Source organism: Microchirus variegatus (assembly GCF_963457635.1).
Source record: "Microchirus variegatus genome assembly, chromosome: 12".
Lineage (NCBI taxonomy): Eukaryota > Metazoa > Chordata > Actinopteri > Pleuronectiformes > Soleidae > Microchirus > Microchirus variegatus.
In genome coordinates, this window is record NC_139813.1 from 24,654,498 (window position 1) to 24,681,891 (window position 27,394).

Here is a 27,394-nt window from a genome sequence, read left to right on the forward strand (position 1 = left end):
ACTCACGTAACGCCATAGGGAATGAACGGAGCGAAAGGGGCGGGGCTCTACCCGTCCACGCTCCCATGTGCTTCCGCGGTTTGTTGTCATTCATGCCGCCGCGAGAGTCAGCGGTGAACGCAGCTTACGTTTTAGTTTTTATTTTGTCGTGAAGCTGTTCTTTATATTTAGCTTAAAATGAGCGCACAGATAAACGGTGCGAAAGACGAGGATTCGTTGTTTATTGAGCAGTTGTTGGACACGTTGTACGAGTACGGTGAGTGTAGCGTGTGTTAGCTCGCCGGCTAGCATGCTAGCTGCTGTTCCTTCTCTCTTGTTTGATTTTAACACAGCTGACTGGACTGTTTATTAACATGAATAATATGTTTTATTGTGTTTCGTAACTCGTCTTTACCTCAGGTACATGACCAAGCTGTTATATATTATTTTTGTTATACTCTTTTTGTGGCTTTTCCACAAATTTAGCTAGTTCATGCACAAGATAACACAATTATACCGTTTTGTATTTGCTAAAGCTAGGTATGTAGGTCAAGTCAAGTCAAGTCAAGGTGTATTTATATAGCACATTTAAAAACAACCAAGGTTAATCAAATACTTATTAAAGCAATAAAAAATAGGAAGCCTAAAAAACATTAAAAAAAAGGTAGGTAGGATTTCTTTCATGATTTTGCGTTTAAATAACTGCTTTGTTGTGACTTTATTATGTAGTTATATAACATAAGTTTGTTATGATGTAGGTGTCCATAATACAAGTGTTGTCTGAATGTATTGAATTTAGAATTGTGTGTATAGCACAGAGACAAACAGTGATATTTCTCAACCAGTTCTGTGTTGTTGTTGTTGTTGTTGACCTTTGGTGCAGATAATGGTCCGGCATCAAAGCTCAAGAAGCTCAAGTCGCAGAAGAAGAGGAAACGAAAACATCACGAGGAAGAGGAGGAGGAGGAAGAAGAGTTGAGTACGGTGAAGAATGTTTGCAACGACTCGGATGAGCACAGAGAAGATGCTGAACAGCAGCAACATCATCCAAAGACTGAGCAAACAGGTGGGCTGTGTTGCACATTTTTCAATGAATATAACATTAAATGAATCATAAATACACTCTATAAATTGTTAATGTGGTAAACGACTATTCTAGCTGCAAACATCTGGTTTTTAATGGATTATGTACATAGGTGTATAGAGGCCCATTTCCAGTGTTCTAATGGTACATTGTGTTTGCTAATGGATGATTAGAAAACCATCATTATTTCTAATCTTGTCAGTGTCTTGACTATATTTTCTATTCATTGTGCAACTCTTTGGATGAATAAAACTGTGACACATAATGGAAAACACAAACAAATTGCATAGGTGACTGCAAACTTTTGAACGGTAGTGTAACTCCCCCACTAAACAGCTTAAGCCTTCCATCCTCCACTGTCCTCCTTTAATTACTTTACTAATTTCTCACTCAGGTTCAACCACACAGCAGGCGAACCGGGTGGAAGTCGTGACATTTCAGGATCCCAGAAAGAACCTGAAGGTCAAGCGTACTCCGGTTGCCAACACGATACCTGTAAGTCGGGACTACTGAAGCTTAGTTAAGTTTAACCAAGTCTGAGGTGTCGGTGGATTTTCTTGCCACACTAGTAATCCAGATATTAGACTGCTTTATTGTTATTATTATTATTACATGTTTTGTTCAGTGTGCAGGAGTTACCACATCTGCAAACCGTGTGATAGGAGCCAAATTTAAATTCTCGTTCATTTCTCGTTCCCTTTCCTTCTTGTTTTCTTTGGTTCTTTGTGCCGTCTTCACTTCAAGAACCCCCAGACGACGGAGAAGACGAAGACTAGCGATCAGCTGGAAGGAATCAGTTTGGAAAAGGTGATTTTTAAATGTTCCTATTGAGGATTTGTATAAAGCTCATTTGATCTTACAGGTTTATTTATTGTTAAACCCTTAAGTCTTGCTGTGTAAAATTGTTTTATTTTATTATCTTTCTGTGTGATGTCACCGTATAGTGTTGCTATAATTATAGCTCAGTGGTTGTATCTCCTACCCTGTGACTGAAAGTTGACCATTTTAACTGTAAAGCCACTGGATTTAATCCATTAGAAACACAGTTTACAGATTACAATCCATTCAGTCCATTTTTAATCTATTAAGATGACCACAAAGAGCCAGTACGAACAGGAAAATGCAGCTTTCCCCATTTGTGCGCTCGTCAGGCTCGTCTGGAGGTCCATCGCTTCGGAATCACAGGCTACAAGAAGGAGCAGCAGCGAGTCTTTGAGCAGGACAGAGCCATCATGCTGGGAGCCAGAGTAAGTTTAAAAAAAAAACAACTCACAAGCTTTAAGACCTCTTGGTTTCAGTGATTCGTTGATGGATTTATTGTCTCGTTGTTCAGCCTCCCAAGAAGGAATACGTCAACTACAAGGCGCTGCAGCAGCAGATCAAGGATAAGAAGCAGAAAGTGAAGGAGGAAGTCGACCCGGTGAGACTCTGAGCTCGTTAGTTACCTGGTTATGGGAACTGTAATGTCGGAACTATTAAAGTGTATGTTGATTAATTTATATATTTCTTTTCTGCCTGTCCTGTAGGAGTTGAAGAAAAAGAAGAAGAAGCCGAATAATCAAAAGTGAGCGGACTTCAATCATTCGCTTAGTATAAAAAATACCACATGATTATCAATATTTAAGTTGGTGTTAAAAGTTATAATCGTAATAATTAGTTCTGGGCACGTTAACCCGCTAACGGCGTTAACGCATGGCACGTTTCCATGCGTTAACACGCTAATGGAGTTAATGCGTGGCACGTTTCCATGACGACTGACCACGAAAAAGACTCCCGATTGTTAAAATGAGTCTCTAAAGTAACGCTAAACTTTAAAAACAGAGGCACACATACGCAGTTACACAGGTACGCTAGTTATTTGTAGCGCTGCTCTTTTCGTTTAATAAACAGACCGCTCCAGTTCGACTGTGCGCTCGCTAAAGGAGCTAACGGAGCTAGCTGCTAAAGGTGTCTGGACTCTGGTGCCGCGGCCAACGTGGCGTCACACGCGTCTTTTCCCAGTCAGCCGTCGTGGAAACGCGGCACGCATTAGCGTTGACGCCGTTAAACGCAATTAACCAGCACTAGCAATAATGTTTGCCGTCTCTTATTCCGTTTTCCACCAGAGACAAGAAGAAGGTGTCGTCTGGTTCTGGTTCCGGCGCCGGCCCCTCGGGTCAGGTGGGGCGCTTCAAGAATGGCTTGTTGGTCCTGAGCTCCAAGGAGATCCAGAACATCAAAGGCAACCGGGGAAGGAAATAGGTAAATGGTCAAACTTTTAAATCTGATTCACAAGATAGAGATCTCCTTTTTTTCTAAATAAACGTGTGTTATCAGGTGATGGATAAACACAAGGAGAACACAGAAAAGGACCTTACAGCTCACTGCAGGACAGATTTGAAGAGGGAAACGGACCAGCAGTGAAATATGACGCGGTGTTACCGTGGTGACAGACCGCTGAGTCAGAAATCCAGCGTATTGATCCCTGAGCGTCCACAGCAGCAGCAGCAACAGCACACACACGAGACTCTGTTTGAATCGTAATTCCATCACAATTTATTTATTTTTGTCCTTTTTATAAATGACCACAAAAAAAACAGAAGACATTTTTGTTGTTTCTGCTGCTTTTGAAAAGTTTGCGGGTACAATGCGTTTTTCTCATATACAAACCATGTAGTCGTACAAAACATTTACAGAGAGAGAGAGAGAGAGAGAGGATCATAGCAAGACAGATGGAGGTAAATATTTGTGTTTTTATAGAAATGTACACACAGGTCCTGGCAGACACACACACACACACAGTAAAGCATATTTTCTTAAATAACCTTTGTTCACACAGTTTCCTGAAGCTGTGTCTTTGTTGTAAACATTAAAATCTCCACAGAAACCTTTTTTTAGGGTTATTCAAGAGTGGGAAAAAATGAGAAATGTCAACGTATGGCGTTGAAAACAAAACCAGGACGTGCGAACGGCTGAGGACTGAGGTCACAAATCCTCGCTCCCGTCTCCGTGAAGCAGCGTTGTTGTTTTGAAATAACAAAAAAAAACGACATTGTATAAAAAGTAAAATAAATATGTCATTAAATATATTTACATACTTTAACGTAAGTTTGATTTCTTCCTCCGCTGTGTTCTTTTTTTTTTTTTCTTTTTTTTTTACACAAATTATAATGACATGCGTTTCAGCACCAAGTTAAATTAGTCAAATATGTCACATTCGTGGGTGGGTATGTGGAGGTAAAGGTAAAGGGACATGCTATATAATATCACAGGAGTGACAACGGTGTATTTTGATCTGTTTTACTCAAGTTATGTGTTTATATCGCTTGTAGAGAGGAAAAAACAATACGATGTAACGTTAACTGTTGTTTCTGCTTTTAGAACAATCACGTTTTTGTAAAAATCAACCCCAAAAACACACCTAAGAAGCTAAATAACGTCATTAAACGTGTGTTGACTCATTATTTATTCTAATTTAGGTGCTGTTTTTGGTCTCCACCTAATCCTGAGGGGGAAAACTTGACTCTTTCGCTGCTAACTGCTAATCGCTAACAGGCTAACCGTAGCGGAGCGGTATTTACTTCTGTAGAAGTTGCATTCATTGTCCTTTTTAAGTGTCTTGATAAAAACAATTAGCTAAATTATGTTTAAAGGCTCATTATGCATGTTTTGTCAAATTTTTTTTGGTCTCCACCTAATCCTGAGGGGGGGAAACTTGACTCTTTAGCTGCTAACTGCTAATCGCCAACAGGCTAACAGTAGCAAAGTGGTGTTTACTTGTGGGGAAGTTGCATTTAAGTGTATCTTGATAAAAACAAAGAGCTAAATTATGTATAAAGGCTTGGAGTTAAAATATTAATAACCGTTTAGGATACACACACATATAATCCCACTTAACATGAATGTAGCACCGGATGCTAAGAGCTAACGAGGCCTGCCGCAAAATGACATAATCATGGAATTAACATTCCGGTAAACTATGATGAAGCTATGATACATATTTAAATAAATATAATCCCATCGTTATCTCCTGAAAAGGCTCAGTTATCATTCTTCAGTACTCGTAGTACTTTAAGTTCTTTTATTAAATAGAAGAAACCACCAAAAGATACAAGATTTACAGATTTACCTCTCTCAAAGTTTTACTAATATCTAAATTATTTTTTTAAAATAGGCGATTGTTTTATTGAAAAATAGGCATCATTAATTCCTGTAAATTAAAATTTAAATAAAGTAAATTTTCTGTTGTATTCATGTTCAATGCTATAATTACAATTATATTTGAATTTCACAGAAAAAGGGTGTGATAAAATACCATGTAGATTTTATTTAACATAAACCTATAACGCAAACGCTATATTTTTTTAAATATAGTTTTTCGTCCCTGACTTAAATATTTGAATATTATGATGGCTGTTGTTTGTTGGTACAATAGGTTTGGGAGCTGTTGTTGCCACCATTGAGCAGCAGGGGGCGGTGTGTCACAGCAGTTGGCTTTTTGAAAATGCAGCAGTAATCATAAATAATGATAATAATAAATATTATAATAATAAGAATAATACAGTGGATTATTTACAGTCCAGCTTCAGATATGTTGTAAACGTGGTGGATGTTTGATTCACATCATCATTATTTACACTTTTTGAGTGGGAATTCACGCACACGAGCGTTTGTTCTATGTATTCTCACACAGCAATATAAATATTTCGACATAAATAGGTTGGAAATTATAATTATTAGTCATAAAATCCAGGATAAAACAGTTTTTTTCTCTCTCGAGCACATTTACACATGTCAAACATTACATCCTCAGTCACAGTGGTTTGGTTGGCTGTGGACGGCGAGGCGTCCCGACGTGACTTTTTCCGACATCATTTCCAGCTCCGACCGTCTGCACAGAGACTCCGAGATGAGCGCGGAATTAAATCACAATGAGGCGACCAAAGAAAAAAATAAATAAATAAAAATGCAAAAAAATTCTTGGGCTTATTTCAATTTCCCATTTTGTCTACAGAGCCGAGAAGTGAAGTGAAGTGCTGCAGGAAACGTTCCTGCAGGTTATAACGATTTTTTTTTTCGGTACTCGAATGAATGAATAATTCAACGGACGGGTTGAAAAAAGGTGGAAATTATTTGCATACCAGAATAACACACATGAAAGTGAAATGGATAAATGTGATTTACGGGCGTCGCTTTAACCTCCGACGTCACTTAAACGCAGTCATTTTCACGACTTCGCGAACGTTCAAAAATGTCAAATTCGATAAATGCCTCACATATTGTGTTGGATTAAGCGCTAATGTGCTGCACAAACAACACTATTTGTTTGTTTATTACAACGGAAACAGCCTTAAACGCATTAAATATTAAAACATCGTACACTTTTCATGGCTGCGCTTTAGTCCCTCTTCACTTAAAGGCGCCATATGTAAGAATGTGGCCAAAAACGGTTACTACACTCAAATTCAAAATGCAGAGGTTTTTTAGATTTCGTTTTTTTGACGTAACTGGCAACCCGTGGTCCCTCGGCAGCTGAGACTCTACTGACTGCAATGATTGGTAGACGGCGGTAGGTGGCGCCACATGCCAAAACATGATTTACAGTCTGCAAAATATATTTTTTTTAATGCAAATATTTTGTCTGTACTGTTGTTGTTGGTGAGTTCAGTTTGTTATATGAACATTATTCCTGAGTCTCTGTGACATATTAGGAGGATTTTACGGCCAGTTGCTTTAGATTTATTACATAATGCACCTTTAATGTGGCTTTAACCAAAAGTTAATGTACCGCGTGGACATTTTATCAAGCAAGGAAGGTTTGGTCCCGGTCGCTCCACGGCTCTGTAGATCGTTCAAATACTGAAAAATGTCCCTTCCTCCCTAGACCTCAATGTCTCTTCTATAAAAAGAGGTGTTTTTTTGTTTTCTTGCTTGTTTTTTTTAATGTCGTACAGGTTCAACCCTCAGGTCAGAAATCATTTCTACGTTAAAAACTCAAACCTCCAAACACGCAGAAAGGCAGCACAGCTGAGGCAAAGCTGTGCAGTCTACGACAACTCCGACAGAACGTCATCTAATTTGATGTTGAACGCATCCGAGAGAAATCTCGTTTTTGTTCCATGAATGCAACTCGTTGCTGTGGAGCCGAGAGCGTCACCGTGATCCGATTGTGTTTCTCTTGTCACGGCACAGCGTAGAAGTCTTGTGTCGTCGTTTTTGGTTTGGTTCAGGCCTCGCCGAGAAACATCACAGCATCGACGACGCACAAGTTGTGTTGAAGTTACGATCCTGGAGGTCACGGGGGGCAAAAATGGCGGGAAAAACGAACAAAAAAACAGTAACGGTAACTCCAGACGCGTCCGCAAGCTCCGGTCGTATATTTACATCGGACGATAACTCAGATTTATGCGTTTGTCCCAAACTACCAGACGTGAAGGACACCTTGAGAAGGACGAGAGCAGAAGAGGAGGAGGAGGAGGAGGAGGAGGAGGAGGAGGAGGTTCCGCCTCACGTTACTGGCGGAAACGTCCACATGGGAAAGATGAATAAAAATGAGTGTGTTTGCATCCAGAACACGCTCAGAGAGAGAGAATCACTACTGTCTGATGTTCTTCGGCACCTCCAGACCGGTCAGTAAGGTCACCTGAAACACACACACAGACAGATGTGTAGTTTATACACACACACACACACACACGATCTGGATTTACGTAACATTCACTCAGCGGCCGGCGGGATTAAAGTTTTTTTTCGGAGAAACTAATCCACTGCAATGTTTTGGATTAAGAAAACAGGGACGGAAGAGATTTTTTTAGTCACTTAACGTGAACCTCGTCCAATAAACTCTGCGATATCCTGAGAAAATGTGTTGCTTTGTTGTTATTTTCTGCCTGTAAACTGAAGTTTGTCAACCTCACACCAAAGTCCATAGAGAAAATCAGCGATTTTGTTATCATCGGCACACAGGAGCTGCTGGTCCCGCCGCCGCCTCGTGTGGTCAGTTTGCGTCAACGGGGGTCGAAGCGAACGAAGAATTTCAAAAAACAGAATTCGCGATAAAACGCATTTGAACGTATTGAACGCTTTTGAATGGAGGCAGCGGTGGATCGACAGCCGCCGCCGCGCGCCTGTGATGTAAAATCGCTGATTTTCTCTATGGACTTTGGTGTGGGCGAGTGAGTTGTTGGGAAAAGTCTGAGATAAAGATGCACTCAAACTATTTTATGCAGGAAAAAAGAACACGGTGGTATGAGTATAAGTATAAGTGCTTGGTAAACAGGTCAAATGACCTATATATTATAAATATAACATACCTGTACGTTTCTGTTGAGGCTGACCGCCGGCACAAAGACGCCGTCCAGGTTGGCGAAGGCCGTCGGCCCGTGCTGCTCCTTGTTGACGAAGAAGGTCAGAGTGCGTTGGTTGAGGTCCAGCAGGACGCCCACCGTCGCACCTTTACCGATGCCTCCCTCCGCCCTGCAGAGACGGAGACGATACGGATAGAAAACAGCTCGTACCAATCGCTGACCACCCGCGTACAGATGAGCTTTGGGTCTCACTAAAGCGTTTGAACTTCGAGCACCGAAGGAGAGAGGAGAATGTCGCATTTCTACGCGTTTGTCAAACAGAAAGTTTAATTTATACTTGCGTGTTTACTATAAACACGGACGAAAACAGCGATATTAGCGGACATTGGTCTTCACTAAAGTGTGTAAACTAGTATGTGGTGTGTAAGTTTGTGGGCAGTAATCATTCAGATTTAGTGAGGTGTGGTTAGTACTAAAAAATTTACATTTATATGTGTATATACATGTATATGTGTATATATGTATGTATATGTGTGTATGTGTATATATGTGTATATGTGTGTATGTGTACACATATATATATGTCTATATGTGTATATATGTGTATATATATGTATATGTATATGTGTATATATGTATGTATATGTGTGTATGTTGTTTATGTATATATATGTATATGTGTATATGTGTATGTATATGTGTGTATGTGTATATATGTGTATATATACACATATACATATATATATGTGTATATGTGTATGTATATGTATGTATATGTATATATATATGTATATGTATGTGTATATATGTATGTATATGTGTATATATGTATATATATGTATATGTGTGTGTGTATATATGTGTATATATATGTATATGTGTATATATGTGTATATGTGTGTATGTGTATATATGTGTATATGTATAAGTGTATATATGTGTATATGTGTATGTGTTTGTATATGTGTGTATGTGTATATATATGTATATGTATATGTGTATATATGTACCTTCTTGTACAAAATACCTAAAAGGGATACTTGAGTAAAAGTACAAGTATGTTACCAGAAAATGACTTTGGTAGAAGTTATTATTTATTTTTAAACAATATTACTTAAGTAAAAGTTTTAAAGCACGATATTTACTGTACTCAAGTATCAAAAGTAGTTTTCTGATATAAAATATACTTAAGTTTTTGTAAGTAAACAGCTCATGTTGTAGCGTGTGATTGGGTGAAAACAGGCAGCTCATCAAGACTAGAAAAGCTGAAAATATAAAATACAGACCATAATACTAACTCTTCTTCTTCTTCTTCTGATTTTATTCGGTTTGTAACGAGTAACAAAGAGAGTTAGAGGAAATGAAGTGGAGTAAAAGGTAAAAGTTTGCTAGAAATATGAATAAATAAACATTCACAAATATGTGAATGTTGCACCTAAGTACAGTAACGATGTATTTGTACTTTGTTTTCATGACAACACTGCACATTTACGTAGGATATAATAGTATAGTCTTGCATATTATGGTCTGTTTTCCACCTCAGTTTCTAACCAGCTCTGATTGAGATGAATGATTTCACCTGAGTCTCGTTAGTTTCCTCTTTATCTTGCAGCTCCATGAGTTCCTATCGTCAGTTGCTCTTGTTTCCACGTCGCTGTTGTTTGTCTCGTGTTTTTCTTCATTTCCTCGTGCCGTCAGTTATTTAAAGAGTGTTTTTGTGTTTAGTTGCTCGGCGTTTCACGTTAAATTGCCGTAACCCGAACATTTAATCAAAGGTTTTTGTTTTTTTCCTCCAATGTTGTTGCTCCTGAGGGTTTTTGTAAAATCTGTATTTTTTCGTTGTTATTATTTAAAAAACAAGACACATTTCTGTGACCACCAACAGAAAATGGCTCCCCTCGGAACAGCAGGAAACTGGTTAATCGATAGCAGTTAAATAACGGGAAACACACAGAGATGATGATTAACGGCCGTGAAAGTAAATGCCTGTAAATTTAATCTGCGAAGAACTGCAGAGAAATAATTCACGTTTTTTTTTTTTTCTCTTTTGTAAAAGAAGAAAACCGTTTTCTTGTAAATAAATGTTTGATGAGAGTGCGACGGCTCCACGGTGACACACAGAGATGGTGCAGGGGGATGTTTTCATGTCTTCTTCTTCTTCTTCTTGCTCCCCGGTGGCTTTGTTAGTTGGTATTGTACGAGCCCTGAAGGTCCGCCTGTCATCCTGTGCATATATATCATCATTCTGTGTGTGTGTGTGTGTGTGTGTGTTCTTGTACTTGCCACATACTGAGGACCAGTGAGGGTTTTTAAACCAACAAAGTGAGGTCATTTTTACCGAGTGAGGACATTTTGGCCGGTCCTCACTTTGTTTTCATTGAAATCACTTCCTTAGGTTGCTATAACATGCTTTACTCAATTTGTCAAAAAAAAAATATATATAATTCAAAATTTGGACGACATAGTATAGTATGACTTGTTTTGTCAAATTTTGGAACAAATTTTTTTTTTCCAAATTTTTTTCAACTTTTGGATGGCATAGTATAGTATGACTTTTTTGTAAAATTTTGGATCAAAAATTTTTTGGTCAAATTTATTTTTTAATTTTGGTCAACATAATAAAGTATGACTACTTTTGTCAAATTTTGGACCAAATTTTTTTTTTCACATTGTTTTGGATGACATAGTATAGCATGACTTTTTTTGTTAAATGTTGGACCAAAACATTTTTGTCAAAGATTTTTTTTTAATTTTGGACGATATAGTATAGTATGACGTTTTTGTCCAATTTTGGACCAAAACATTTTGGTCAATTTTTTTTTTGAAATTTTGGTCGACATAGTATAGTATGATGTTTTTGTCAAATTTTGGACCCAAAACAAAAAAAAATCTAAAAAGTTTTCCAGCCTTTTTTGCTCTTGGGCTCCACCTGCAGACATTTTATGGTACTGCAACCAGTAGTTCTTTATAGATGTTTTCTTGTACTTGCAGCATACTGAGGACCAGTGAGGGTTTTTTCACCAACAAAGTGAGGTCATTTTTATGGAGTGAGGACATTTTGGCCGGTCCTCACTTTGTTTTCATTGAAATCACTTCCTTAGGTTACTATAACATGCTATACTAAATTTGTCAAAAAAATATATATATAATTTAAAATTTGGACGACATAGTATAGTATGACTTGTTATGTCAAATTTTGGACCAAAACATTTTTTTCTAAATTTTTTCCAACTTTTGGATGACATAGTATAGCATGACTTTTTTGTTAAATTTTGGATCAAAAATTTTTTGGTCAAATTTATTTTTTAATTTTGGTCGACATAGTATAGCATGACGTTTTTGTCCGATTTTGGACCAAAACATTTTGGTCAATTTTTTTTTTGAAATTTTGGTCTACATAGTATAGTATGACGTTTTTGTCAAATTTTGGACCCAAAACATAAAAAAAAAATCGAAAAAGTTTTCCAGCCCTTTTTGCTCTGGGGCTCCACCTGCAGACATTTTATGGTACTGCAACCAGTAGTTCTTTATAGATGTTTTCTTGTACTTGCAGCATACTGAGGACCAGTGAGGGTTTTTCACCAACAAAGTGAGGTCATTTTTACGAAGTGAGGACATTTTGGCCGGTCCTCACTTTGTCTTCATTGAAATCCCTTCCTTAGGTTGGAAACATGCTCAGGTCCACAATTTGGTACAAACACCTGTTTTCCAGCACTGTATGCTCTAGGGCTCCACCTGCAGACATTTTATGGTACTGCACCCAGTAGTTCTTTATAGATGTCATTCATGAAGTAGATATTTGTAATTGTGTTGATTTATAAAGTGGAAATGCTGGTCCTCGGTGTGCAGCAAGTACAAGTGTGTGTGTGTGTGTGTGTGTGTGTGTGTGTGTGTGTGTGTGTGTGTCTTAGATGTGTGTGATGCATCAAACACCAAAGCGCCGTCTCACAAAGTCGCCGTCTCCCGCTGCGTTTGTTGACGTCAGTGCCGTTTGTGTACGAGTTCAAAAAGGATGTGATTTAATTCTTTAACAAGAAACACAACATTTTGCCAAGTCGATGGTGAATTGTTGAATTTAGTAGGACGGTAAAAATCAGTAAATAAAGGTTTATTACAACTATAAAATAGTTGACACACAAAAGATATTAGTTGATATTTAAAGGCTCCACCTTTCAAACACGTGGATATATATTTTCTTTATTCTACGAGACAAACACACTAACACTAAATTCCATCACTGTCCGCCAATGACACGTCACTTCGAGGTCTAACGCAGGAATTACGACCCATATCTACAATTTCCACATACACATGAATGGGAAACGGTGGAAAAATGATCACAACCCAGCCCACTTTGGAGAACTCACAGTGTCGTCATACTTCAACATAGAGATGTGCTCGAAACTTTAAACGGGTCACAAGACTCGAGACTTTTCTCACGCAAATTCGCATTTTGATACCAATTACGGTTTTTAAACAATCGCAGTTTAAGTTTTGTACTTTTTTAAAGGATTTTATAATGAGTGGTACACAAATCACAAAAATCTCCAAACAAACTCTTCTCCTGCCCACAATTTTCAACCCACACAGACCGTTTTTACATCAAAACGTTGCTATGGTTGTTGTCCAACCATGTGTGTTGTTTTCATTTTCATATGACTTACGGTTTTTCTAAAAATCACCTAAAATCAAAGAGAGTTCTGACCAAAACCTCCCATTGACTCCCATGTTAAAACTCAGTTCTGGAGAAGACGAGGGTGATTTTAAAAATGGAATCGCTCTGTCAATTCACACCCGTTTTCCACAAATTTGAATTTGGGAGCTCCTGAAAGTCTCCTGACGCTAACAAACCAAAAAATGTTTCCGCATCATCAATCGTTCTTGAAATATGACAACTTTAAAACACGTTGATTTCTCTGTTTTTCACCTGTTTTTGACTGAAACAGGTTTTTGGAAGTGATGAGGGACGGGGGAGGGGCGTGTCTCTCTCTTCCTTTTTTAAAGGTTCAATCCATGCAAAACTTGTTCTTTTTTAGTCCGAACCCAACTAACCCTTGTGTGTTGCCGAGTTTTAAAAATACCGGTATGCTAAAAACTGGCCAAAACAACCCGTAGTTACATTTCAACCAACCTGTTCGTGTGGGAGTTGTTGTGCATGAACCACGAGCGGTTGTTGTCCACGTACATGGCCCAGGCTTTGTCGTCCTTGCCCAGCATCATGTCCTTCATGGTGTTGATCCTCGCCACACCGAACGCCGGGTCTGGGTGGTTGTCGTAGCGATCGATGCAGACCTCCCAATAGTGGACGCCCTGGAAATTCCAATCGGGGGTGGAAGGAATGAATGAATGAATGTGATTAATTCGTACCTACTTTGCAAAGAGATCCACTCAGGAAACAAGGCCAGGCGCTCACAATGTGACCCTCGAGTTTTAAAATCAATAAAAAGAGTAATAAACGATGACGAGGAAGCTAACGTTTACCTTGGAGAAAGCGGCCGTTCCGAGCACCACGCGGTCGTCGTAGCTGTTGCAGCTCACGGTCTGGTTTTCGTTGGACAGAACCATGTCCCGATGAGCCGAGGAGGGGTCAAAGGTGAACCAGGCCACTGGAAATAATTTAAAAAAAAACATTTACAACAGTAATTAAGTCTTCGTACATTAAACTATGTTTGTTTTCCAGTCTCTGTTGCATCTTTTCAAGATTTTTCTGTGTGAAGCTGCACAAAAGCTGCAAAACCTCGGGGGAGGGGAAGGGAGGGGAAAGTGACATAAAGAGGGATGGATGAGCAGTTATCAGACTGAAAACAGACTCTGATGCACATTGTTCGTGAGACTCACACTGTGTGTTTGAGGGCGGTGGTCATTTTCCTCTTTTCCTTTCCCCTCCCTCTGATATCTCTACCTCGACCAGTCTTGATTTATGCACCTGTTTCTTTTCTCTTCCCATTGTTTTTCCCAAACTCTTTGTCTTTTCCTCTCATTTACCCTTACCCTGTTCCATCTTTCATGTCCTCCTTTCCCTTTTCTATCCTCTCTTTTGCCTCTTTTTAAAAAAAAATAAATCTCCCCTTTGTCTTTGCTGTCCTTTCTTTTAAATTCCTTGTGTCTTCTTTCGCCAGAATATAAAGCACTCACTCATTATGTGTCTGCATAACCGCAGTCTCTTTGCAGTTACACGGAACAAAAAGAAACGACCCTGAAGAAAGACCTGGTTTATTAAAGATCACCACAAAGAGAAAACTGTGCTGTGGAGAAACGAGACGAGACGAAAACAAAACACTCTCTTTTTGGCACTCAAAAGAAGACGCATACACACTTACGCTCAACCGTAACCATCTAAACTCAACGTCTAACCCCAACCTGAACTCAAATTCTAACAACTAACCCCAACCTGAACCCAAATTCTAACCCCAAAACCCCAACCTTAACCCTAATTCTAACTCTAACTCCAACTCCAACCTAAACCCACAATTCTAACCCTAACTCCAACCTGAACCCACATTCCTAACCCTAAATCCAACCTGAACCCACAATTCTAACCCTTACTCCAACTTGAACCCACAATTCTAACCCTTACTCCAACCTGAACCCACAATTCTAACCCTATCTCCAACCTGAACCCTACTTCTAACTCTAACTCCAACCTGAACCCACAATTCTAATCCTAACTTCAATCTGAACCCACAAATCTAACCCTATCTCCAACCTGAACCCACAATTCTAACCCTAAATCAAACCTGAACCCCAATTCTAACCCTAACTCCATCTTGAACCCTAATTCTAACACTAAATCCAACCTGAACCCACAATTCTAACCCTTACTCCAACTTGAACCCACAATTCTAACCCTTACTCCAACCTGAACCCACAATTCTAACCCTATCTCCAACCTGAACCCTACTTCTAACTCTAACTCCAACCTGAACCCACAATTCTAATCCTAACTTCAATCTGAACCCACAAATCTAACCCTATCTCCAACCTGAACCCACAATTCTAACCCTAAATCAAACCTGAACCCCAATTCTAACCCTAACTCCATCTTGAACCCTAATTCTAACACTAAATCCAACCTAAACCCACAATTCTAACCCTATCTCCAACCTGAACCCACAATTCTAACCCTAAACCCAACCTGAACCCACAATTCTAACCCCAACTCCAACCTGAACCCCAACTCTAACCCTAACTCCAACCTGAACCCAAAATACTAACCCTAACTCCAACCTGAACCCACAATTCTAACCCCAACTCCAACCTGAACCCACAATTCTAACCCCAACTCCAACCTGAACCTAATTCTAACCTTAACTCCAAACGGAACGCACAATTCGAACCCTAACTTCAACCTGAACCCACAATTCTAACCCTAACTCCAACCTGAACCCACAATTCTAACCCTAAATCCACCCTGAACGCTAATTCTAACCCACCCTGAACCCACAATTCTAACCCTAACTCCAACCTGAACCCACAATTCTAACCCTAAATCCACCCTGAACGCTAATTCTAACCCACCCTGAACCCACAATTCTAACCCTAACTACAACGTGAACACTAATTCTAACCCTAACTCCAACCCGAACCCACAATTCTAATCCTAACCCCAAAACCAAGTCTTCGCCCATTAAAAAAAATAAATGTCCCCAAAATGTCAACAGTCCTCATAACAAAGGTGTTTCGTCAAAAAATGGGTCCTTACAATCGCACACACTCACACACACACACACACACACACACACACACACACACACACACACACCGTACCATCCGAGGTCTTGAGAATGACCGTCTTGCTGTACGGCCCCACGCCGACGCCGTTGTAGGCTTTCACCCTGGCGTTGTAGGAGCTGTTAAAATGGAGGCCGTCCACCGTGCACACCGTCTCCTTCCCCACGTACACTTCCTGAAAAGGACACACACACACACACACACAAACATACACACATTTTAGTATCATTTCACATGCAGGTTAAGTGCAGTGTACCATAAAATCATCTCCTGAATTCTACCATCTATATATATGCACGGTCAAGCATCAACACTTTGAATAAAAATTGTATTCAATGTGTAAAGTACTGTTTTAAAAAGAAGTTTAAGTACATATATAGATCAATAAGAGCATAGTAAAGGGCGGTACTTCTGGAAAACAAGATTTTTAGGGGTGTAGTGCCGTTTAAAAGCAGTCTTTTCCGCTGGTCTTTTTTTGGTTACTATGGGAACAGTTACCAAAAAAAAGACCTGGAGGTTCTTTTTGTTTCTTAAATATTAAAATCAATTCTCAAAGAAATGGGAATGTTGTTACTGACAGGAGCTGCATGTGAATTACAAATGTAGGTCGAGTCAAATAGTTTAAAATGTTTGACGAGGCCCGATGTTCCCGACGTGTGCTGTCACACACACACACACACACACACACACACACACACACACACACATCACCATCTGGGCTTTTTGTGAGAGTTGAGCGGCAAGTTGGATTATTCACAGTCTACCCGTTCGATTACGTGCCTGTTTCCACTGATATCTCTGGCATCTCTTATTCAAACGGCATCAAAGTCGGCACTTCACACGTCGGCGCTCTCGCTGCGGCGCCTACCGAGTTTGACGCCTGTCGAGCGAACCGTCGGACAGTCGTGCGCTTTGACAGACGCGACGTTCCTTTTGCGTTTATCGAGATAGATAACGTCAAAGAGATAGAGCAGGGGTTCTCAAAGTTTTGATAGCTGAGGGCCAATTTAGGAACCCAACATTGGACTGAGGGCCGCCAAAGTTATTAATATAATAATGCTTTATCATTTATTGGGTATTTACCCAGTATTTTGGCCATTGTTCTTACCTTCTAATTACAGGTTAATACCAAGTAACACATTTCTGTTACCATTTATTTACTGGGTAAATAGCTAGTAATTGGGGGCTGTAGCTACCTGCTTATTACCAGCTTATAACCCATTAATACACTGAAATTCACCATATAGAAACCAGGTAAATACCCAATATTTTTGTTTACACTTATTGGTCTGTATCCAGTAATGTCCAATAAACATTTAACAAGCTTTGTAGCTCCTGGATTAAAACTATCAACTGCAATTCATTGCGGGGCCGCCAGTAATGTTTCTGCGGGCCGCCATTGGCCCCCGGGCCGCACTTTGAGAACCAACGAGATAGAGCCTTGGAATGCGTACCCTGTACTGTCCTCCGTTGCCGTCGTCCAACTCCAGGATGTAGCCCTCGACGGGGTTCCCGGCGAGCGCGGCCACCCTCCAGGCCAGGGTGGCGCTGTTGTTCCTGGTGCAGCACTTCTCCAGCTGCAGGAGCGGAGCCGGCGGCACCGCGGGCCCGGCCTCCACTGCTGAGGGAGACATGGATTGATGTGAATGATTGTGACGGAGAAGAGGAGGGGGGGTGGGGGGGGGGGGAAATGAGAGGAGGATGACGAGACGACGGGGGAGACAAAACATAGGGGATGACGTACGGAACGGCTGCCAAAGCCTTGGGTTCATTCACAAAGCAACAGCTGGGAAACAGTGCGGTAGCCTTGAAGTTAGGCCATGTGAGGACGTTGTGCCCTCTGTGGAAGTAGCAGTGATGATGGTGCAGTGTTTAAGTGTTAAAGACCAGTCGGCGTTTCATAATTAAAGCTTCCAGCAGCAATTATTTTGATGCCACTTGGCGGGAAAACCGCTAAAAACAATAGTTGGCTAACCAAGCGCAGAACTTTTGTTGGTATTTGTTGTTGTTAATGTTATTATTCAGCCTCAGTTCATGAAGAGAAATTACGTCACATTAATTGTTTGTGGCTCCCTTCATTTGGCTCCGTCAGGCAATACTATCAGACCTGACCGGGGGATCGCTAGCGATGTGACGTTAGCGTCGTTCGAGCCTCGGGATCGGTGTTACTCTATCACACCGCAAATGACGCAAATTGCCGGAAGTCATTGGGTGTCGTACAGTTCGACGTAGGTCGTTTCAACTGTCACCGCTAGCTAATGGAGCTCGCGTGAATATTGCAACGCTAATGTTTCTAAAGTAATCAAATTGTTTGCTGTTATTAATACTTAAATTCTAGTGTTGGCTTCGTTTTAACGTGGTCTTGTTTCATTCCTGTCTGGTTCTGACAAGAACAGACGTACCTCAGGCTACACATTTCCACAACTATGTTATTTATTTATTTATTTTGCGGTGAGAACAAAACTTTTTCATTTTCGCAGAGGTGCCGTTCACTGGGGACGAGCTGGAAAACAGTAACCATGCAGAGGTATAAAGAGACCGGGAAGACGCTGTGGAACGAGGAGAGACGAGATTGGGTTTGCATCCAGGAAGTCTGTGACTGGGACTACGGGGACCGAGGGAGCAGGACGGGGGGAGTAAGAAAATAACTTCGGGGATGGGGGGGAGGGGAGGGGAGGGGGGAAACAGGGGTTTACTTTTAAAAGAAAGTAGATTCTCTGAAAATACCTCCCGGACTGTCTGTCTCCATCTCAGCCTCACCACTGTCTGCCGCCTGCATTTGTTTCAAAAAGGGATTCTCCTGCACATCTGCAAGTACGAGCTCGGTTTGAGTGTTGCAACAGGACACAACTCGGGAAGTTTCACAAAACAATACATGGAGCCGTGGAGGGCGTCACAAGGTGACTCGTTTTGTTTACGCCGCCATGTTGGCAGGAAAACCCTTCTGCTGAAATGAACAGTGCCAAGTGAAGCTTTAGAGCCGTTAGAGTTCACGTTGGAGATCGAGCAATATGTCGTAGAACCTTATGAACTGATTACATCTGACCTTTATAATGCCCGTGTTACTTCAGGTGTGCAGTATTCCCAACATCTTGGAGAATGCTCACAATTTGCCATAAAAGCAGGTAAAATAAACAAGATAGAAAAGTTAGTTGGTAGTGACTTGTGCACATCTTTACGCTTTAAGCTAAAATGAGCAGTGACAGTGATTGTTTCAAGCCATTAGAGATCACGTTGGAGATCGAGCAATTATATCGTAGGACCTCATGAACCTCATGTGTTTGGAAACAGTCGGAGTGGACATTATTCCAGACCTGCAGTATTACACTTACGCCATTAAAGCAGGTAAAATAAACAAGATGCAAGAGTTAGCTGGTAGTGAATTGTGTACATCGTTGAGTACGAGCTTGGTTTGAGTGTCGTTATGGACAGAACTCATGGATACATGGAGCCCAGGATGTGGGGGCGACTCACTTTGTTTACGCCGCCATGTTGGCAGGAAAACCTTCTTCTAAAATGAGCAGTGACAGTGATCGTATCAAGCCTTTAGAGATCACGTTGGAGATCGAGCAATATATCGTAGAACCTCATGTGTCTGGAAACAGTCGGAGTGGACATTATTCCAGACCTGCGGTATTTTCAACATCTTGGAGAATGCTTACACTTACGCCATAAAAGTAGGTAAAATAAACAAGATACACAAGTTAGTTGGTAGTGAATTGTGTACATCTTTAAGCTTGGTTTGAGTGTCGTAATGGACAGAACTCGCGAAGTTTCGCAAAACATGGATACATGGAGCCCAGGATGTGGGGGTGACTCACTTTGTTTACGCCGCCATGTTGGCAGGAAAAACCTTCTTCTAAAATGAGCCATTACAGATCACGTTGGAGATCAAGCAATATATCGTAGAACACGTGTGTCAAACTCAAGGCCCGTCATTTTATGTGGCCCCGCGAGTGATTAATTGCTCTTAAAAACCTGTGTTATAATAGGTCTATGCTGCTTTAAGGCGCGCGTTGACCATAAACTACATTTCCCACAATGCACGGCGACTGCGTTACCCGCATAGTGACGGCACCGCCACTAGATCGGAGTGTATCATTGTATGCGCGTCGTGTGACGAATAAATATTTATTTTTAATTAATTTATTTAGCAATATGTTACAGAGTTACCTTTATTTGACATTATATTTGGTTACATTTAGTTACATTTATCCTGTGTGACAGTTACATCTGGCCCTTTGAGGGTAACCGTTATGCTGATGTGGTGAAAATGAGTTTGACAGCCCCTGTCGTAGAACCTCATGTGTCTGGAAACAGTCGGATATTATTCCAGACCTGCAGTATTCCCAACATCTTGGAGAATGCTTACACTTACGCCATAAAAGCAGGTAAAACAAAGAAGATACACAAGTTGGTTAGCAGTGAATTGTGTACCTGATATGAAGCGATCACTACATAACGTCTCTCAAGACCTTCAGTGCTCTCCCGTTTGCTTCTCCAAGACTATTTTGGTACCTTTGTTTTATCATCTTCGCATTTCATGATGGAAATAGACAAATTCTACCACCTCTAATATATATTTTTATATCGCCTGGTATATATGTGTCTTCCTGCCAACACGGTGGCCGTTTTGGTTGCAAGACGTCAACTGCCACATCAAGACGCAGATAAAAATGCACCTCATGTGAAATATCACCGGAATGCTACATGCAGAGCGCTGATTGCATATTTAATGTACATTAACTATACATCTGCGTTATTTCTGGGAGAGTGGCCAAATGAATATGGCGGATGACGCGTTTACTCATGCACGCAAACGGGTTGCTGGGCAGCGTCTTGAGGAAAGTGGGAGTTAATGAGGGTATTTTTTTTTCCCCTATAATGTCAGTCATGTTTATGTAGACTCTGTATTCACGAGTCCTACCTGCCAATCTTTTACTGTTTCATTTGAAGAATCGTTGGCGTTTCCGCTCGTTTCAAAAGTCTTCAGCTTTTAGATTCAAACGGCAAAGAATCGGCAACAAACGCTGCATTTGCGCAAGTTTGGCAGCACAATTAAAACACCACGGAAAGAGCCCTACTATAAAATAACGCAAATACTTTTGAATTTATTCAAATATTTTAGTTTTAAGAAACATTACCTGCCAAGGGGGTCAGCAAATGTTGCTGTAATGTGCCTTAAAATGAGGAAAAACTGTTTAAAATGAAGACGAAACAGGCGAAGATGTAACAAAGATGTACTTATCTTGACTTGATTGAGCTGAATTTGAGAATATATAGCTTTGAATTTCTTAATAGCGTGTTTTCTTAGCTTCTTACTGGTAAATGAAGCTTTAAGTCAGCTGTATTATCTTATAAAAACAAAGTTAGATGGGGTTTTTTTCCTTAAAAATTAACCAAAGAAGAAGAAAACTGGTCTGTTTTTCCTAAATAAGAAGAATTCTAGCATGTTTCCATGACGGTTGACATAGATTTACATGAGAAACCAGAGAGAATCCAACTGACCGTTGGCTCCACGTCGTACCATTTACTGCATTGATTAACCCTATTGAGTTGCATTATGGGAAATGAAGGTCAGACTATCTTGGGGCTTTCGGTTGCATTGATTTTTGACTTTTTGTGTGCGTTTTGTGTGTGACGCGTCGAAAAACCCCGGGGGAAATGGAAAACAGTTGTTTATATATAATAACGATATATATTGCAATAGGAGTGCTTAGCATTGGTATAACCCATAAAATAATGACGAATATTTCTGTTTTTCACAGTTATTTGCTGTTTTCTGCCCATAAAACTTCAAAAATCCACACTTTTACAAGTTTAGATTTCACCCAAAAGGGAAAAGGAATCAATAATCAGCTGATATATATAGATATATATTGTTTTTTTACCTTTGCCTTGGCAGAAGTCCAGCTGCAGGATGGCCTGGAGCAGCAGGTCGGTGTTGAGCGTGAGGTCAAAGTCGGGGCCGACCTTTGGCTCCAGGGCGCCTTTCACCCACTGGTCCTGAGACGACGTCACCCGCTTGATCAGAGCGTCTGAGATCTGAACGCAGAGGAAATTAGAGCGCACGCATTTAAATCTGCTCTGCGGGGCTGCGCGTACATAGAGCGGCTCCCTCTGCTCCGTTCCCGCGGCTCCGTTTCGGTGTTTCTGACGAAGTCCAATGAGGCGCACATTAGTGCAGTTCAAATATTTAAGGATAGGAACTAAGATACCGTCAGAGGAGCTTCACTGCCTCGGGAAAAAAATAAATGAATACATTAAAATGCATTTAAGGGGGAAAAAAAAAGGGGAGATTGCCGTTTTATTAAAGGGTAAAAACATGAGCTGGAAATTCAGCCTCGAGGTGAACACGCTTTTTATCTTCTCCTGTTTTAATGCACAATGTTCTCTGAATTAACATTTAATAAACGCAGTCTCACGTAATGTAACTATATGATCAATAGGTGATTAAATATTCAGAGGTAATAGAATAGGGGGTGCGTGTGTGTGTGTGTGTGTGTGTGTGTGTGTGTGTGTCCCACGGGAGTTTCTAGTTTCTCAAGTTTCATCTGACTCTACAGGAACATGAATCGTTCATAACCAGGAGCAAAAAACATTAAAACGATCATATCTTATATTTGTTTTATTTACGTACGGTGATAAAGACACTTAAGAGCAACAAGGTAATTGCAAAATTAACCCTTTTTCCCATTAATATGTCTGGAAATGTCAGTTAACGTCAGCGTTTAACTAAACTTACTATATGGGGACTAATTTACAGCCGTTTTTGTTACCATTTTGAATTGGTAAACACATCATTTCCAAGATATGTTTGCTAAAATTCATTATAACTTGTTATTTAAAACATATCTTCACTAAAGGTTTGAAAAAATTATGTTTTGGGGACCCAAAGATATTCCCCCACGACCCATCTGTGGGCCCCCGACCCAGTGTTTGGTCATTACCGTTTTACATCACATCTTCAGGAGTAAAAGAAAAAAACACACTCGTACCTGGAGGAAGCCGCTGGGGTCGTTCTCTTTGAGGACTTCCAGACAGAACTCCATCATCCCTGTGGTCTGACGCAGCTTCATGGTGCAGTGGGTGATCTGGTCGCGCACCACCTGACACACACATACAACTTTACAATCTTAGATCTGAAAAAGCATTTGACTGATTCTGTTTTATTGTACTTAAATCAGTGAAATCTGTGTCTAGACAACACACACACACACACACACAGACTCACATAATTATCTACAGGCTAAAGAGGGAAATGAGATTTGGACGCGTGTCACCACCGGTTGTTTCCAGACTAATTGAAAGGCGGCGAAGCGTCACCACATTATTAGCCTTTGTGTTTACGTTCGTCTTAAATCACCAACTACAGCCGATACACGTCTGTGATGTAGCGTGTACATATATATGTACATGATAGGAATAATAAAACAACTTTTAATAAAGTACAATTTAAAGAGATTAAATATAAGAGATCTAAAGGTAATTAATTAAAGCGTTAAACAGCGCCCCGTGGAGATAATGAACGGGTGTGTTAATCAGATGGAGGCTAATTAGTTCCTTCCATTTACGAGGCGGTTAATGAGATCACAGATAATTATCCACCTGTCAAGTGCTCTCTAAAGTGAAGGATGAGGACCGTGAAGAGTCATCTATCTATCTATCTATCTATCTATCTATCTATCTATCTATCTATCTATCTATCTATCTATCTATCTATCTATCTATCTATCTATCTTACTAACACAATGTCAATCTAGCTAGCTAGCGAGCTATCTATCTAACTTACTCACAAACTATCTATCTATGTATCTATCTCATGTCAAATTAGCAAAATGTCAAGCTAACAATCAATTTAGCTAGCAGGATGTCAAGCTAGCAATCGATTTAGCTATGTAACTAACTCACAAGTTACATATCTATCTGTCTATCTATTTATCTATCTATCTCATATCAAGCTAGCAAGAGAGCAATTTAGATAGCCAACTCACAAGCCATCTATCTATCTATCTAACTAACACAATGTCACTCTAGCTAGCTATCTATCTATCTAACTTACAAACTATCTATCTATGTATCTATCTCATGTCAAACTAGCAAGAGGTCAAGCTAGCAAGCAATTTGGCCAGCTATCTAACGTACAAGTTATCTATCTATCTATCTCATGTCAAGCTAGCAAAATGTCAAGCTAACAAGCTCGCAATCGATTTAGCTATGTATCTAACTCACAAGTTACATATCTATCTATCTATCTATCTATCTATCTATCTATCTATCTATCTATCTATCTATCTATCTATCTATATAATGTCAAGCTAGCAAGGTGTCAAATTAGCAATCGATTTAGCTAGCAAGATGTCAAATTAGCAATTGATTTAGCTAGCAAGATGTTGAATTAGCAATTGATTTAGCTAGCAAGATGTCAAGCTGGCAGTCGATTTAGCTATCTATCTGACTCACAAGTTACATATCTATCTATCTATCTATCTATCTATCTCATATCAAGCTAGCAAGATGTCAAGATAGCAATCAATTTTGCTAGCAAGATGTAAAGCTAGAGAGCAATTTAGCTATTTATCTATCTATCTATCTATCTATCTATCTATCTATCTATCTATCTATCTATCTATCTATCTATCTATCTATCTATCTATCTATCTATCTCACAAGTTATCTATCTATCTATCTATCTATCTATCTATCTATCTATCTATCTATCTATCTATCTATCTATCTATCTATCTATCTATCTATATCTACTCTCTTCTCTTGTCCCTGCTTTGTTGCAGACGTCCAGGCTCTTTGTCGTCTACGTCTCACTCCTCCTCAGACTGTAGATAATCACAACAGCTGTCCTTGGGGCATGGAACCAAAAAAATCCACACACCCTCCCCCCAGTTACACTCCCTCTCCCACACCCACACCCACTCCCTTCCCTAACCCTCTCCCCTCCCCCACCCTCCATCATCCAGACGGCCAGTCGGTCGGCGGCCACGTTGACGCCTGGCAGTCGTCCACCGTGATTCACTGAGACCTCAGCAGTGGATTCAGGGAAGAAAGAAAGAATGAATTCCCTTATAATTACCTTTACCATCACAACTAAATGCCTAACTGACTTAAACCCAACCCTAGAACCGAGTCTTAACCACTTAAAATGTGTAAAGACCAGGCAAAAGTTCACGTTTGTGTATCTGTATTGTCTTTCATTTATTTGGACAGCCCAAACAAAGCCTTACTCCCTAACCTTAACCTTAAACTTAACCATATTTAAGTTTAATTAATCACATATTCTTCATATAACCAGACCTGGTGCTCACTCTAAACAGACCTAATTTACGACAAGACACAAACTTTAGGCGCCTATTAAGGTTCCATCCCAAGATGCCAACCCTATCTCAAGTCTTCAGACCTGGAACTAAGTTCTCCCCGGATCTATGGAGTTGTCTTCAATAAAAATCTTTTGGTTCCATTTTTGGTTCTTTCAAGATCTCCACAACAATCAGGAGATCTTGTAGGTTCTGGCGTCCATGAGGACCACTGGTCCTTACAAGGTCGGTGTTTAAGAGAGAAAAATCTCCTATAGAGGTCATAACTACAGACACACTCACTGACCTTGAGTTTGTACTCCTTCTCCTTGGTGACCTTTGTGAGCAGTTTGGCTTTCTGTCTGGTCAGCGCCTCGATCAGCGAGTCGCACTGAGCCACGAGGCAAGCTTCAAACTCCACGCCGCTCTCCTGAGGTCACACACACACAAAAGAAGTATTACATATATATATATACTGTACATTATGTAAGACGTTTTTAAATTATAGCTCATTTAAATATAGATAAGAAGAAGAAACTATTATCGTCTCTGACTCTCAGACATTATATTGTAAACAACACTGTTAATGGAATAATCCATTTTCCTGTTATTTGCTCGGTTGAGCAGCAAAGAGCTGCTTTGTCTTCTTTCTTTCTTTCTTCTTCTTCAGATGTTCATTTATGTGACAGAACTTCCTCATTATTTTGTCACATTAGAATTAATGTGAGACAGATTTAAGATTAAAAAGTATTTTTTGCTCGGTCCATAAAAATGTCAGAAAATGTTGACAAATGTTGATCAGTGTCTTTGTTTGTGGAAAATATTTCACTCTGAATGATTTCTCTGTCAAATGGAGCAAAGGAAACAAGAGATTATTCACAATGAATAAGATGGATAATCAGGAAAATAAAAAGAAGCTGAAACCAAATAATTGATTACAAAAATACATGATTCCTTTATTAATCACTTGATAATCCATTAATTGAATAATAGCCAAATCAGTGTAAACTATTCCAAACCATGTCGAGCTGATTTCAGTGAGTAAAAAATACAACTTAAAACTGAGATTAAAGTCATAAATATGATCTTAAAGTCAGAAAGTCAGAATTCTGAGATTAAAGTCAGAATTCTGAGATTAACGTCGATTTAAGTCAGAAAAAAGTATTATAATTCTGAGATAAAAGTCAGAAAGTAAGAATTCTGAGATTAAAGTCAGAAAAAAAGTCAGAATTCTGAGATTAAAGTAAGAAAAAATTCAGAATTCCGAGAAAAAAGTCAGAATGCTAAGATTAAAGTAAGAAAGTCAGAATTCTGAGATAAAGTCAGAAAATCAGAATTCTGAGATAGTCAGAAAAAAGTAATATAATTCTAAATTTAAAGTCAAAAATCTGAGATTAAAAAGTCAGAAAGTCAGAATTCTGAGAAAAAGTCAAAATCCTGAGATTAAAGTCAGAAAAAAAGTCAAAATCCTGAGATTAAAGTCAGAAAAAAAGTCAAAATCCTGATATTAAAGTCAGAAAAAAAATCAAAATTCTGAGATTAAAATCAGAAAAAAAGTAAAAATCCTGAGATTAAAATCGAAAGTCAGAAATCTGAGATTTAAAAAAAGAAAACATTTCATAATCCTGAGTTTAAAGTCAGAATTCTGAGATTAAAGTCAGAATTCTGAGATTAAAGTAAGAAAAAAGTCAGAATTCCGAGAAAACATTTCATAATCCTGAGATTAAAGTCAGAATTCTGAGATTAAAGTCAGATAAAGGTTGAATTCTGAAGAAAACTCAACCATACAGAAAGAATAAAAACAAAACAAGAAAAGTGTCTAAACATGACAATAACAACAATATCATAGAAGAAGAAGGATGATAATCTCAGCAGCAGATTAACAAACAGGCTTCCACAGAGAGAAACGACTCTGTGAGAGGACGAGAGATCAACACTTTGATTTATTCTCTCGTTCTTCTCTTCATCCTCTTTCTCTCTCTCTCTCTTTGTCATGTTAGTTTGCA

General features: G+C 39.6%; 2 protein-coding genes across 2 annotated transcripts in view; one reads left to right on the forward strand and one right to left on the reverse strand.

Moving 5' to 3' along the window:
* Positions 1-177: 177 nt before the first annotated feature.
* fsaf1 (40S small subunit processome assembly factor 1) lies at positions 178-3,310 on the forward strand (the record flags this gene model as incomplete). Its single annotated transcript, XM_083898618.1, has 8 exons — positions 178-256; positions 863-1,045; positions 1,458-1,558; positions 1,808-1,870; positions 2,215-2,310; positions 2,397-2,483; positions 2,590-2,627; positions 3,169-3,310. The coding sequence occupies 8 exons, from the start codon at positions 178-180 to the stop codon at positions 3,302-3,304; spliced, it is 783 nt and encodes a 260-aa protein (XP_083754744.1). The 3' UTR covers positions 3,305-3,310.
* A 4,327-nt stretch (positions 3,311-7,637) lies between these two features.
* The window catches only part of trim67 (tripartite motif containing 67), a gene marked incomplete at both ends in the record, with an annotated part of 44,474 nt that continues 24,717 nt past the window's right edge, over positions 7,638-27,394 (reverse strand). The window contains 9 exons of the mRNA XM_083899184.1: positions 7,638-7,685; positions 8,356-8,518; positions 13,481-13,659; positions 13,831-13,955; positions 16,117-16,255; positions 17,535-17,698; positions 21,972-22,125; positions 23,079-23,189; positions 25,696-25,818. Coding sequence (XP_083755310.1) covers positions 7,638-7,685; positions 8,356-8,518; positions 13,481-13,659; positions 13,831-13,955; positions 16,117-16,255; positions 17,535-17,698; positions 21,972-22,125; positions 23,079-23,189; positions 25,696-25,818 — 1,206 coding nt within the window. The remainder of the gene's footprint in view (positions 7,686-8,355; positions 8,519-13,480; positions 13,660-13,830; positions 13,956-16,116; positions 16,256-17,534; positions 17,699-21,971; positions 22,126-23,078; positions 23,190-25,695; positions 25,819-27,394) is intronic.